This window comes from Canis lupus, chromosome 5 (genome assembly GCF_011100685.1).
Source record: "Canis lupus familiaris isolate Mischka breed German Shepherd chromosome 5, alternate assembly UU_Cfam_GSD_1.0, whole genome shotgun sequence".
Taxonomy (NCBI): Eukaryota; Metazoa; Chordata; class Mammalia; order Carnivora; family Canidae; genus Canis; species Canis lupus.
Window position 1 is genome coordinate 66,112,437 of NC_049226.1, and position 15,527 is coordinate 66,127,963.

Genomic DNA, 15,527 nt, shown 5'->3' on the forward strand with positions numbered 1-15,527 from the left:
CTCTTTCCTCTGAGCCTTTGTAGATACTGTTTTCTCAGATAGGACACCTGGTACCTGGGGCTCTCCAACCCCCAGTTCTTGGCTCACATTTATAAGCCTTTTGTGGCCTCCACTATATTGAAGTGGGTTTCATTAAATTTCTATCACCAGACTTTGACTTACTGGAGGACAGAGGCTGTCTCTCAGTCCAGAGCCCTGTGATCCCTGCCACCCAACAGGGGATGTGTCCTGAACATCTGTGAGAGCCAAATGGGAGGGAGGTGTTGGTTGTTTATGAAAGGCCACTCTAGTGAAAAATTTTTTTCCTTCCTGCTTTGCTTTTCTGTGGTCCTGTCAGTAACGCATGTTACCAAATCACACTCTTCCTTAATTGCTTTTGTGGCTGTTTCTCTTATGCATTGCATAGTTGTGAATTCTAGTGAATTTTTTTTAACATAAGTATCCTACTTTATTATTTTTCAAAAGCTGGCATGTAAAAGCTTCCCCTAGGAGCAACTCTCTGTGCATGATAGTTTGAATGGTATTACTCCATGACAGAATCAAGTGTATGGATTAGTCTGCTGGGTGATGGAAAGACATTACCTCCCTGGTACTTTGTAGACCTGAGTCCTATGACTTTGCTGTTGGAGTGGTGTTGGCAGCCTTAGCAGTAAGGCTGTTGTGATTATAGTTCTCTCGGGTTTACAGAAGTATAGATCATGTTAAGGCTTGGTATTATAGTTTGCTATGGAATGACAATAAACCAAACAACTGTTCATCATGCCAATTAAAGTGTAGTTTATATTTTTCTATGCTTTCAATAGGAACATAGATTAATTAGAAGGGAGTGTTACAGAGTCATGTCCTAATTATTTGGGACTTTTATGTAAAAGCTTCAGTAGAATTACTAGAAAGAAATTGTATCCTCAGGTTTCTTACTGAGTCACAGTGAATCTAATTAAAACATGTATATGTAGGAACTACTTCTGGAAATACAGTCTAGACTAGAAAAAATAACTTTGTGAAAGGAGGAGAATTAATTTATGGGTAAGAGGCTCCCTTCTCCCATCTCTTTTGGGCATTTCAACAAAATATAAAATCTTGGGAATAATGCTACCAATCTAGCCCTAGTAGAGTTAGTGAAATCAGTGAGACACTTTGAAAGTCCCTGGTCTAGGAGTGGTGTGATGGCACTGAGTGGTGTGTGTGCCAGACCTGGACACCATTCATGCTCAGCTGCAATCTGGAGCCCACACAGGATTTGAGCATGGGGTTCTCCTCACTGCAGCTTCCTGGCAGGTGAGTTTTCTTGGGTGGGCACTTCTGCACGGTGTGGGACTTCGGAGAACACTGGCTGTGGGGGTGATTCTCTTTATTTGAAAGATGAGGTATGAGGCTCATAAGCTGGTGTACTATTGACATTTGTGTTGAGGAGGCTGATTTGCCTATCAAACCGATTTCTTCTTTCAGAATTATCAATAGAGGAAGGAGAGAACAGGTAGTGGGAGGGAATGATGCCAGTGTTTGCCATGCGCAGGCACTGCTCTGTGAGCTTCCCACGTATTTCTTTAGTCCTCAGAACAACTCTGAGTCCCCATCTGTCTTTGTCCTCATTTTAGCAGTGAGAAGGCAGACACCAAGAGGTTAAGTGTAAGTAATTTTGCCGAAGGTGACATTAGTAAGTGGCTATTTTTATTATGAGAAGCCAAAAGTATATTTAACAATGTTTTCACTTTATCGTTAAAAGTGAGCGGGAGAAGCAAAGATGGTGATAGGAGAAGAGGGCTTCTGGGGTGTGTGGTGGCCCTGGTGGCCTGGCACTGGCAGTGCACGTGGTATGTGTGGACTCCCTGTGTGCTGTCGTGAGAGCACAGTCCTACCCACACCACCTACGGTCTTCACTTCTGCTCTTCCAGCTGCCGCAGGGGGATCCTCAGCGCCCCAGCTCCTCACAGCCGGTGCTTGGTGAGACACACACCCTTCACTGTGCCTTTTCAGGGTTTTTTTTTTTTTTTTTTTCAATCATCTGAGCTTCAGTAAACGTGTGCAACTCAGTATCCCAGCCCTGTTGAGGTGAACGTTCCTGTCACTGCCTTTTCCCAGTCAGTTCTCAGGCCTCCTCCTCCCTCCCACCTTTAATGGTGGTTTCTTCTGTTCCATGATGTCCCAGCATTGATCATTGTTGCCTGTGCTAGAACTTCATTTTAAGTGGAATCCTGGAATTCCATTTTAGCTCTTGGCTCTCAGCATGCCACATTGCATTCTTTTTATGGTTGTCTGGGTGGGGGTCATGGCACGTATTTTTAACTTTCCATGACCCACCTCGATGGAGCAAGAGCTGCCTTGCTTGTCGTGAAATGTAAGACTCTTGACCTAAATCGCGACCGCTTACCTTCTTGGCCCTTCATGCTGTGGCCATCATATGTTGCACTTCTACATGTGCTGGGCATCCCAGCAATAGATACCACAGCCCTTTTGCTTTATTTATTTTTTTATTTTTTGAAGATTTTATTTATTCATGAGAGACACAGAGAGAGAGGCAGAGACACAGGCATAAGGGGAAGCAGGCTCCCTGCAGGGAGCCCAATGTTGGCCTTGATTCCAGGATCCCAAATGTAGACCTGAGCCAAAGGCAGACACTTAATCACTGAGGCAGCCAGGTATCCCAGCACTTTTGCTTTAATACAGATGTATTCTTAAAAATTAAGAAAATACAGTCCTATGTTTACCCACATATTTGCTAATCCCAGTGCTTTCCGTTCCTCACTGAAGAGCCAGTTTGTTACTATGTCCCTTCAGTCTGGAAAACTTTCCTCCAGCATTTTTTGGAGTCTGGGTCTGTGGATTACAAATTCCCTTAGATTTCTTTCATCCAAGAATGTTTTGCTTCTACCTGTGTCATGACAGGGCATTTTCACTAGATGTAGGTGTCTTTGTTGACAGCCCTCCTCCAGCATTTAGAAGAAGGGAGGCCCACTACTGGCATGTCTTTCTGGCTCCTGCCGAGGCCCAGTGGTGTGCCCACCTGCACTGTCAGTGTGGGGCGGCCTGGCTATGATGTGGCCCAGTGCCATTTGCTTGAATTGCTCTTGTTTGGTGTTCTCTGAAATTATTGGATCTGTAAGTTCATGTCTTTTACTAATTTTGGGAAATTTTCATTCAGATTTCTCTGGTTTTTCCTGCCTCAGTGTCTCCTTCCTTTTGGGACTCCCGCGGTAGAAATATTAGGCCTTTTGATGTTATCCCACAAGTCCCAGAACCTTTTTCTTTTCTTTTCCAATTTTGTTGTTGTTGTCTCTTTTTTCAGATTGGACAATTTGACTTGATCTGTCTTGAAATTCTTCAAGTCTTGGGGCAGCCCCGGTGGCTCAGCAGTTTAACGCCTGACTTTGGCCCAGGGCCTGATCCTGGAGACCGGGGATCGAGTCCCGCCTCGGGCTCCCTGCATGGAGCCTGCTTCTCCCTCTGCCTGTGTCTCTGCCTCTCTCTCTCTCTCTCTCTGTCTCCCATGCATAAATAAATAATATCTTAAAAAAAAAAAAAAAAGAAATTCTTCAAGTCTTCTGTTAATTTCCAAACTGCTGTTAAGCTTATCTAATGGATTTTTTTAGTTCAGGAATAGCATTTTTTTTTTTCATTTTAGGATTTCTATTTTAACTCTTCTTTATGATTTTAAGGCTTTATTATTTATTTAGAGCAGTTTTAAGTGCACAGAAAAATTGAACATCATAACCACCCAAAGTCTGTGGTTTATATTAGGGTTCACTCTTGGTGTGGTAGAAGTTGTGAGTTTGGACAAATGTATGACAGGTGTCCACCACTGTGATATCCCATGGAGTATTTTCACTGTCCTTATAGTCCTTAGTCTGAGCCTGTTCACACTTCTCCAGCCCCTGATCTTTCTCACCCTCTCCATAGTTCTGGCTTTGCAGAGTACCATCCATTTGGGGTCGTGCTGGGTATAGGCATTTTCAGGTATGCATTTTATTTTCCTCCATGCCTTTTCATGACTTGACAGCTGCTTTTTTTTTTTTTTATTGCTGAATAATAATCCATTGTGTGGGTGAACACACGTGTCCATGTGTTCATTTGTGTTCACCTACTGTGGAACATCTTGATTGCTTCCTGAATTTTCATATCTTAAGGATTTTCCTTTCTATCCTGAGATGTCCTTTTTTTTATGTATCACAAACATTTTCTTTTATGTTGTTGAGCTTGATTATAATGGCCACTTAATGCTGCTTGCCTCTGATTCCAGCATATGATTCATCTTCTGCCTGTCTCCTTTTCTTCTTTGTATGGGTCACGTTCTTGTTTCTCTACATGTCTAGGAATTACAGATTGCTTCTTGGATTTTTATCTGGATTTTGTTGGGTCCGTCCTTTTTTTATCCTCTTTTTTTTTTTTTTTTTAAGATTTTATTATTAGAGAGACAGCATGAGCAGGGGAGCAAGGGTTGGCAAAGGGAGAAGGAGAAGCAGATGCCCTACTAAGCAGGGAGCCCCATGTGGGGCTCAACCCCAGGACCCTGGGATCATGACCTGAGATGCTTAACCAACTGAGCCACCCAGACACCCCAGACATGTTCTGCTTCTGAAGCACTCCTTTGTCAAGGACTGGTCCCTCACTTTGCTACCAGATTCTGGTAGCAGAATTTACCAGATTCTGATCTCTGGCTCCTCAAGTTGCTAGGCTCCTCAAGTTGGATCTGAGCTTCATCTGCTGCTTTTTCTGGTGAGGACTGGGCCTGCAGCACATAACACTCCACCAGTGCAAATCTCTTTTTTCCAAGTGTAGACCTTCTTTTAGTTTCTGCCTGCTTTGGGTCATGTTCAGTTTATTGTTTTTTATACTTTGTCCAGAGCTTATGGTTATCTGCAAGAAAGTTGGTCCAAATAATCAGCCATGATCAAAAGTACAACCACCTGCTTTTGGTAATGCACGTGTTGTAAATACGGGCCATGTGTTGTAGAAGGGATTAACTCTCTCTAAGGAAGTGTAGCTTGAAGGAGTGTTTTACAGTAACTGTGACATTTGTCCTTACAAAGAATGAGGCTCTGTGTGGAGGAGAAAGGAGCTGGCCTGGTGCCGTTTGAAAATGTAAGTGGGGTGATTATTAGGTGTTCTGGTCCTGAGTAGGTGCTGAGGAGCTGAGAGTGACCTGGGCTAGGGAATGTGGAAGGGCAGCTGGGGCTCCTGTAGGCAAATACCATTTCCCTGTTGGATGCAGGGTCTGGTTATAACTGCTATAGGAGGTAAATTTTTAATTTCTTGACCTCAGTGTCTTTTCTTTTCAGTCCAGTTGAGCCCTTTCTGGCCTGACCTTTCCCTGCATGGCTAACCATAGGGGCCTGGTCTCTGACTCCCTGAGCAGCTTTGCCTTGCTCCTAATAGGCGTCCAGTCAAGACTCATTAAATAGAATTTGTGGCTTCTAAGGACCTAAAACCCAGGGGCATGTTTTACTGACTTTCTGGACCTTTGATACACTCTGTTCTCCTCCAGATGCTTCCTGCTCATTTCTAGCTGGTTTTAGTGCTTATCCTTTCCCATCCTGGATGTCTGAATGCTCTGTAACTGAACTATCATGGCCAGTATCTCTTGGGGGTCATAAAGCAACCATTTTAATGTGCTAACAGCTCTGAATGGTTCATCTTAGCAGTTGAATATTACATGGGGAACCAAAATGGTCATTATAGCACAGTTTACTTACTTCTGTTAGACACTGAGCCAGTTTCTTCAAGAAAACCTCAATATTTAAACTACTTTTGGCCAAAATATGTAGAATAACAGTCCTGGGTATATATGCACTTAACATCTGAAGTCCTGAAGGTAGACACAGCCCGCAATGGGTGCCTGAGGCTGACCTTTTGGAGGTGGGGTGCATGAGTGGAGCCCTGCCTGAGCTGGCCTGGGACAGATGCAGGCTGTGGCCCGTCCTCCTGAAGCCATGGCCACTCCTTACCATCTTCCATACGACCCTGGTCACGGGATTCAAGTTTTCCTGGAAGGTGGAGGGATTGTTTTCCTGAATGTATTGTTTTATATTTACATGCAGTGTTGCCCTTGAATTTATTAAGATTGGGTTGTTCTCGTGTGACGGCGCCTTTTAAATTCCTGTCACTCGCTCTTTCCTGCTAACCTTGTACCTTGTACCTTTCTCTAGCAACGGGCAGTTTCTTTTACTCCCCTCCTCACACCTTAAATTTGCTGCCTCTTCTCTGGAGAATACAGCAAGCCTGCTGGCATTGTATTTAAAGTGCATATCTGACTGAGACGCTGGCAGTGTGGCTGTTGGGATGGAAGCCTCTGTGCTACACCTGCTCCTCGGCTGTGCCTCTGTTTGCTGAGCACCTGCTATGTGATGGGTTCCAGAAGAGCCACTTTCTAGGTACTAGCTGCTCTGGTCCTGCACAAGCCAAGGAAGTGGCTTAGGCTGCAGCTTTGATGCCCGTCTATAGGTTTGTGTAGCTGGAAGTCTCATTTTTAGCCAATTAGGGCTCCTGACTTTGAATCCATGCTGAGTCTGCACTGTAGAGTCTCTGGGTTTGCAGAGCTGTTTGTGTCTGCCCCCTCCCCGCCTCATTCTAGTTTAATTGGCCTGTTGGGGGTGCCCTGGAGTCATAATTTATGAGGGATTCTCAAGTGTGCACATTAAGGGCTGGGAGCTCCTGGTAGAGGCTGCTTTGCTCTGAAGGCTGCTGGTGGAAGGATTTGGTTTTATAGTCACTTTGCCAGGACTTAATTGGCCAAGTACTTGGTACCTTTTGCCGAGATTTTGAGCGGAGATCTTTTTTCTGTCTTTTGTAATGAGTACAGCTCTAGGGTAAGAGATTTTTAAAAGGAATATTTTTACATAGAGAACGGTTTCTGGTTAGCATTGGCTTTCACTTGGCCTAAGTCAGCAAATAGCTTTCACTACTAAACTATCTATTTTCCTTCTCTGGTTTTTAGAGACACATAATTACTATTTTAGTAAAATGCTTACAAATCACTTTTCTTTTTGATTTTATGTATTTTTTTCCCACTGAGTTAAAAGTATTTAACAGATGATACTCTTTCCTGTATGGAGGTGGGTTACTTGGAAAACAATGAAAATAAATGAGTGTGTCTGTCAGCACTCTGGAGCTCATGTCTGTGCCTGAGGGCCCTGGCCCCTGCTGCCCCTTGGCTTTCATAAGCTTCAAGCAGGGAGGCAGGGAGACCTTCTGCCTTGGCGCTCCACACCGTCAGTTCCGTGCCTGGAAGGTCCTAGGGCATTAGCGGTGCGGTCCCTGGACCCAGTGTCCATGCCCCACCCCTTCGAATTGTCTTAGTTGTTCCCTTGTCTGCCCTGCATGTCCGGTCCCCTGGCAGCATCTACCCTACCTGTCCTAGCCCTGAGCACCTCTGAGAGCCTCAGGGTGAGCCCTTTGGTTTTAGAAGCTGCTTCTGTTTTACTGTGTTGTGTTCCTGTCTCGTAGGAAGTTACTTAGGCTGAGACCTAATAGCGTCTAACTCTTGTTTCTAGTTGTAACAGTAACTGTTCCTTGTGGAAAAATTGGAAAATCGAAAAATATTTGTAGAAAATCACCCAAAGATCATAAACTCTGTCAGTATTGTGGTACATTTTCTTCTGTCTTCATTGCCTTTGGATATGTGCTGTTGACATGTTCTACATTCTGCCTCATTCCCGGGAACTGAGCGTGAGCATTCCCATGCCTTTTGTTTCTAAAATTACCTTTTCAAGGCTGCATAATATTCAATCCTCTGGATGTGAATTTATTTACATATTTAGATATTCATCTTGCTGGGTATATAAAGCTACAATGAACATCCTTGTGCACAAAGCTGTGACTGTATCATTTGCTGGGCTTAGGATAGGTTATTATTCCCAGAGGGATTAGTAGATCCAGAGTTGCTGTGTAGGTGTCATTAAAGATTACTACGTACACCTAATTTTTGTGAAGACAGTTGACCCATTTTGCACTTGGTAGTTGGGGCTGAGATTGCTCCCATTGCAACAGTAGGAACAATAACTCTTAAGAATGTTCTGTCGAATTGTACTTCAAAAATGATAAATGATCTTTTTAGCTGTTATGTGCTAGTTTTAGAATAGGTGATCACTTGTCATGGTAGAGTCCATTTTTAAGTGGCATATCTATTTGGAGAAGGGAGCCTCCAGCTTCTGGCGAAGGGGCCATAGATACAGGTGGCTGTCTGTCTGGAGCTCGTCCCAGGGTGTGTGTCGCCAGCATGTCTATGCCTGTCTGCCCTGCTGCAGGCATAGACTGTTGAGTTGATTTGCCCTTAGGGAGAGTCAGCCTCTTGGAAGAGGTTCTCTGCCAGGACGTCAGAGGTGTGTGTCTCTTTCAGGTGTTCTTGTAGAGCTGGTCTCTGCCAGGGGGCTTGAGTCTCTTCCACAGGATCCCAACCAGACTCGCAGCCGCAGGAGCAATAGCAGTTGACCTTATATTGAATGTTGACTGTTTGCCCAGCACATTACTTTTCTTTTTTTTTTTTCTTTTTTCTTTTTTAAAAGATTTTATTTATTTATTCATGAGAGACACAGAGGGAGGCAGAGACATAGGCAGAGAGAGAAACGGGCTCCTCGCAGAGAGCCGGATGTGGGACTTGATCCTCAGACCTGGGATCACACCCTGAGCTGAAGGCAGACACTCAATCGCTGAGCCACCCAGGCATCCCAGCACATTACTTTCAATGTATTTTTTTATACTTGTCACAAAGCCCTGAGGAGGCAGGCACCGTTATCCCCACTTTGCATTGGGGAAGACTGGACCTGAGTGAGGTCTCAATGATCCTGGCCATCGTTGCAGCAAGCATGGGCTGCTTCTGCCAGCGCTGTGGCTTCTGTAGGCAGACTCTGCTGTGCTGGGAGTTGACCTGCACAACCAACTAGTGAAGCTTGGTAGCTGCAGGACTGCCCCTACTGGTCTGGTGACCTTAGGGAAATTCCTGATGGAGGGCCAGTTGCTCCTACTGTTCAAGTGGAGAGGATTACAGGGGTTGAGTAGGTTGGTGTGGGTACAAGCAGATTGCATCCATGATAAGAATGGTGTAAAGTATGTTCATAATTCTAGTCGCTTGCATTTTTTTTTTTTATTCTCCATGGCATCTTCCCATGTGTTCACATCTTGGGCATTCCATGTGCATCTGCCTTTGAAGTTGAAATGCTGTTTTAACTGCCTCTTGGTGGCACAGCCTGGCTCACCATCTCATTCCCAGCCCCGTGCACAGCCGTTGTCTTATTTACAGCCGTCAGGACCAGCACTTTAGTGTTGTTACTGCATGTCTCATTGCAGAGGAAAACCTAGAGATGTTGTGTTGAATGTGTTTGGGTGTATCTGAGGGTAGAATTGGGAACTTATGGCTTCATGGTCTGGGAAAGGCTGTCTTTTTGTAGGTTCCTCAAGAGATTCGGGGAGGCTCCCCATTGAGAACCATGGCCTTACACACACATGGGGCTCTCATGTTGCCTGCTGAGCCCCTTCAGTTTCTTACCTCGATTACTAAAGATCAGTTTACATCCCAGCATAGTTTGAATACTAGGGCTTTGGTTTTTCAGCATATTCACTATTGTTTTTACCAGGTTTTTCTTAAAAGTTCCCTGCTATCACGTAGATGTTGAATGTTGCACACATGCCACACGCCTTGCCCTCTGCCTACCTTTGTCCCATCCGATGACTTTGAATAATCTTTAATGAAATAGACTTTTAAAAGTGAAACCTTTCTTCTAACAGTTGTAGTTCTGGTCCATGAGTATAAAAGTGAATTTTCAGCACAGAGCCTTGGGCAGCTTGTGTCCCTCTGGTCTCTCTGGTCAGAGGCCAGCACTTAGGAAAGCATCTGTTAGAGCCTCGCTGCTAGCCGGCCTCAAATCTCCAGGGCTGATGTGTGACACTTTGGCACCTTCAACCCTTACCCTTGGGAGGGGACTCAGAGTTCATCTGATCTCATTTTCTGGGCAGTGCTGGAGTTCCCGTTTTGCATCCCACCCGAGGCGAGGTTGTTTTTTGGGCTTCTGACCGTGGTGAGCCTCTTCATCTTGAAACAGTCTTGCAGCACCTGCAGCACCTGAGAGGAATGCAGTGTCTTGGGTCCTATCTGACCCTTGACGTCAGAACCTGCACTTTAGAAACCAGAAGACCATGGGTTTGGAGGCCAAGAGCTCATCTCCATTCACACAGCTGTGCCAGCCAGAGGGCTAGCGCTCAGAGCTGTGACACCAGCTGCTTGCGTCCAGGGCCGGGCGCTTTGGCCTGTCACTATGTCCCTGGGTGTGCGGCACGTGTTGGACCACATTGCTTTCCCTGAGGGGCACTGGACTGGAGTGTGTGCCTCATGGCTAGAAACATACTCCAGAATCCGATTTCATTCATGCTCACAGCTCTGTTGGTCCTGTGTTAGATCTGGTGAGATGCTGGCAGTGTTGTGTATAAATGAGAACGCAGACGGTTTTCTTTGAAGGAGAACTGTTTTTGTCAGGTTATTCCTGATTTCATTAAAACTTGGTAAAATGATCAGATTTTACAGATACCTATCAGGTACTGTTTGAAGTACAGAGGGTACAGCAGCAAATGAAACAGACAAAAAAGTCCCCACTTCATTGAGCTTTGAGAGGTCCTTATACTAAGGTTGCACGAGTATAGTGTGACATCCCTGAGGGAGCCATGTAGATAGATACAGGGCCCCTGGGGGCACCCCAGGAAGATCCTGGCTCCAGGCCCAGTGGCTGCAGTGGGTTGGGCAGAGGGGAGAAGTGAGAGATGGCAGGGTCCCCGTAGGTCATGGCAGATTCTGTGTAGAGGTGGGGCAGTGACAAGCTGGTCCAGGGGGCAGAGTGAGTGTCCATTGAGTGAGAAGGTGTGGTACTCACAGGACAGAGGACTTTGAACTTCAGGGAAACAGCAGAGTCAGGCTCATTGTTGGAGAGCATCTTCTTGTTGCCCTTCTAGCCGTAGCAGGAGGCGACATTTGGAACTGATCAAGTCTTTATTCTTGTGTCCATCAGGCTCATGACTGGAGCTCTGCTTGTGAGTGTGAGTCAGAGAGCATCTGAGTTGAACTGTGGAGGTCACATGGGGCAAATTAACTTAACCAAAAATAACCCCAAACACAGCATTTCTGGGAAATGGAGGGGAAGAGAGCTTTCAATGTAAACAAAGGAGCAAAGTCAAGATAAAGGCTTGGTTGGAAAAAGTGAGCATCTGGAAAACCAGGAAGAGACACTCTGGTAAAACACAGTGAGCCAAATAGATATTTCTTTTCTGCTGGTTATAATTTTAGAGTTTTCTTTCGCATGTTTATATTGTTAGCATGGCATGTGCTTCCATAGGGTAACTCCTAGGCTTTCCCCTTCTGGAAGCTGTGGCATGTGGACCTAATACCTGTTAGCTTTCCTGTCAGCCCATGAAAGAAGCTTTCTGTCCCCTCAGGTGACACCTGGTCCTTACAGGGTGGACCAGACCACAAGCCTCCTGTGCTTCACACCCTGGCTGAAGTGCACCGGGCACAAAACAAAAGAACACGGTGACCAGTGTTCTGGCCCCACTCTGGAAATTCTGATTGGGTAGGGCTGGGTGACACTGTTATTGCCAGGCCCTGGAGGTTCCACATGCATCAGGGTTGAGGACCACCCATCCAGTCCAGCTGCTGGTACTTTACAGGCTGTGCTCACTGGAAGTGTCCTGGCTGTGGTGCGTTCTCCTCCCCACCCCTGCTTCTGCATCCCAGAGGTGGAGTCAGGAGGCTGGTTTTCTGCTTGTGTCTTTTAGGATGCTTTAGGGTGGGCACTGGTATATGTGCAGGACCTCATGGTTGTGATGGCATCTGTTTGTGCCGAAGAGGTTTGTCGCTAGCAAGGTTAGCACTTCTCTGGTTGGTGGTCCTGACAGTTCAGCCTCATTCTTCAGACGAGGACTTAGATGTACTGACCAAGGTGGCCTGGGAGCATGGAGGCTCCCGTGAGTCAGGCCAGACCTGGTGGTATCTGCTGTGGTTAAGTTTATTACAAGAGTTTAAAATGTTGGGATCCCTGGGTGGCTCGGCGGTTTAGCTCCTGCCTTTGGCCCAGGGAGTGATCCTGGAGTCCCTGGATCGAGTCCCGCGTCGGGTTCCCTGCATGGAGCCTGCTTCTCCCTCTGCCTGTGTCTCTGCCTCTCTCTCTGTGTCTATCATGAATAAATAAATAAAAAATCTTAAAAAAAAAAAAAGTTAACCTCCTGAGTTCCTTCCCAAGTAATCCTTACTATTTGGAACTAAAAATCTTGCTCTTTCAGGAATTACTTCAACTATTGCTTGTGTTATTTAATAAGAAAGAAGTTCATTTCTGGAATATTCAGATCATTAGATGAAACTTTGCCAAATCTGAGGGAAATAATCCAACTTAGTTAAATTACAAATAAAAGTAACTTAAAATTTAAACTGTCTTAATAAAATCTTGGTAATGTCCAAAAAACTGACTTTTTGGAGGAGTATTGGGTGGTTAGGATTTATTTCCTTGAGTTATGTGAACTTGCACATTTAACTAGACTGTGCTGGGTGGCTTTTCTTGAGTGGCATCTCTCGTGTGGTGTAGGACCTGTATGTAGGTCCTGTGCTGTGTGTGGGGAGGCCTCCCCGCTGTGGCTTTGATGCAGCCTGAAGAAGAGAGGGCTTGTCAGGTACCCAGCAGATGCTCTTTGGCTGCTGCAGGCACAGCGGCGTCTCTGTCCTCTCCTGGTGGCTCTGTGCCTCTACCATCATGCCCCCCATCCCCCTGCCCCCTCTTGTGCCTTCCGTGGGCTGTCCTCTGCCTTCCAGGTAAGGAAGCCAACTAACGGGCTGGAAAACTGAGGGCCGGTGAGGTGTGCATCTCTCACGACTGTCTCCACATGAGGATGGAGGTCAGCAGTCCCTCTCCTCCCCCAAACCTGTCCCCTTCCTTGTGTGTGGAGCATAGTGTTTCTCACTTCTTAAAACTCACCCCTCTCTTGATAACCTTTAAAATCCTAACTTTACCATTCTTTGAAATTTTGACGTACATTAAGTTGTGATTCTGAGGAGGTAAAACTATAGGTCACTTTCATTCTTCTGAATCCTACAAGCTCTAAATGAATGTTGGCTGTAAGCATTTCAGGTACTGATCCGTGTTGAGGGGGGAAAGTGAAAGCTCTTGCCCCCGACCCAGGCACCCCCGGGGGGCTCCTCGCTCCTCCGAGGTCCCCTGCGCTTCGCGGGTTGCTGCCCACTGGCCTCCACCTGCGTGTTGCCGGGAGCTGCAGGGGCCGCAGGAGCCGCAGCCCCGCTCTGACTGGGCGTGCGAACCAGCTGCGCGCCGCACGGCTGCTATGTCCGGTGCCCGCGGTGCCGCAGCCGCCTGCACCCACCGGCGTCTGCCACAGCTCTGTCACAGCTGTCGCGTCAGCCCTCCCTGCCTGGGTACTTTGTGCGATGAAGTCCTAGAAGTGGGATGGTAATGTCATGTTAGAACATGTACCCCGCGTGGATCCGGTCGTGCTCTCTCCCTGGCTGTTCTGTTTAGAGCATTTTATGACTTCTTTAAGATTTATAGGACAGTGTCAGGTCCAGCTATGTAATTAATTTTATAGGGAATTACACAATTTGAAGAAATAAAATACAAGTTTTTACCTCAGAGAGAGGTATGTAGTTCGCAGAAGGCTGGCTGACACAGCTCCCACGCTGGCGAGTGGGGCACGGGTGCAGATACCAGCTCCCACATGTGCTTACGCTCACCTGGCTGTTTTCAAGTTTCCGTGATGCCTAGGAAATTGGTGATGTCTTCCTCTTTTGTGGGAAGTACTAATTGTTACACTACTGTGTAGTGTTTAAAATTTTTTATATAAAAATTTTATATAAATTTTTATAATTTATATAAAAAATTTTAAGAATTTATATAATTTATATAAAAATTTTTAAGAATTTATATAAAATTTATATTTTATGTAAATTTTTAATAGACAATCTATATTTTATATAAAACTTGAAACTACCATAAACATCAGTGACTTTCTGATAACAACAAAAAATCATTTCACATGAACCAAATGGAAGAAAATAAGATTTTTTTTTTTTTTTTTTTTTGTCCTCCCAGGTGACTCCAAGAACTGAGGCCCCCGTCAGCAGTGTGAGTAATAGTTTGGAGAATGCACTACATACATCAGCACATTCCACAGAGGAGTCGCTGCCCAAGAGGACTGTGGGGAAACACTCCAAAGGTGAGTCTGTGCGAGGGCTCAGAGAGGAAGAGGTGCACACCAGTGGAAAGCAGATCTTTGTGATGCTATTGGGTTATATACTTTTCAGATCTTTCATCACCTATAGTCTTTTAGTAAGGTACATTGTTTCTAAATTCTGTAAGTAATACATGAGCGTGTCTTGGCTGTAAGAATCTCAAACACTGTTAAGGGGGAAAATGACAGTTATTACACTCTTCCTTGCCTCACACCACGGCGAGTCCTAAATTCTAGAGCAGCACTGTCTTGTAGAACTTTCTATGGAGATAATGGGATGTTCTCTCTGTGCACTAATGCTGTCATCAGCCACATGTGCCTTTGATCACTTGAAATATGAATCATGCAACCAAGGACCTGAAATTTTAGTTTATTTCCTTTCACTTGGAACTGTAATAGCTCAGTGTGGAGAGTGGCCACTATACTGCACAGCGCTGCTTTGGAGATGACAGAGGGCACATCTTAGATGAAGCTGAGTCTCTTGGTTCTTGCACCATTGGACAGTGACAGAGTGGCACTTAGTGTACAGTTGGTGGGCGGAGTGGTGGTGTGGGGACTTCCCAGGAGGCCATTGCAGGTGATGTGTAGGCCTACTGAGGGCCAGGTTGATCCAGAGCCCCAGGGCACTCAAGGCCACCACCCTCTCCCTCCCTGTCCTTTGTTTCCCTTTTATTTGTGTCTCAGGCCCAGTGTACCTCACAGATGTTTAATAAATACTTTGTTTTTAAAATAAAGCCCCATTCTGACAATATCGCAGAGCCAGCCATGCCTGACTTAAAGTCATGTGCTAGAGATAGCTATATCCTGACTGCCGTACCATGTTTATGTATATAAATACGTGCTGGTACTAAAACCGTGAACCCTCATAGTGACCCTGGGAGCACAGAGCTCCTGGATGGGGCTGTTGTTTGGAAGACATGGCAAGGCCTCCCCTCCCAGGATGGATAGTTGTCACTCAGGCATAGAGACTTTTCTACCCTGAAGCTGCCCCTGCCCTTTCTCCTGATACCTGTCGTCCTGGGAGGAGTGCCTTCGAAGGAGGTGTTGTGTCCAGCATGTGACCTGTGCCCTGCACCCTCCTAAAGTGGGAGGACAGCATCCTCTTTCCCATAGTGCTTTTTCCTTGACACATAATCATCAAGACCCCTTGTTCCTATGTTTTCAATATAATTGCAAGATATAGGACTAATCTCACTCTGCTTCCCTGTCCGTGTGCTGTGGGGCAGAGAGCCCATGGACCAGCGGGCTTTAGTATCAGATATAGCAAAGCATAGTGGCCCAGGCATTATTAGCTGTCTACCACAGTCTCCACTCAGTGG

General features: G+C 45.7%; 1 protein-coding gene across 1 annotated transcript in view; it reads left to right on the forward strand.

Annotated features, from left to right (window-relative positions):
* The window catches only part of ZCCHC14 (zinc finger CCHC-type containing 14), a 57,497-nt gene that overhangs the window by 9,304 nt on the left and 32,666 nt on the right, over positions 1-15,527 (forward strand). Inside the window, 1 exon segment of the mRNA XM_038538095.1 lies at positions 14,070-14,193. Within this exon segment, the coding sequence (XP_038394023.1) occupies positions 14,070-14,193 (124 nt within the window).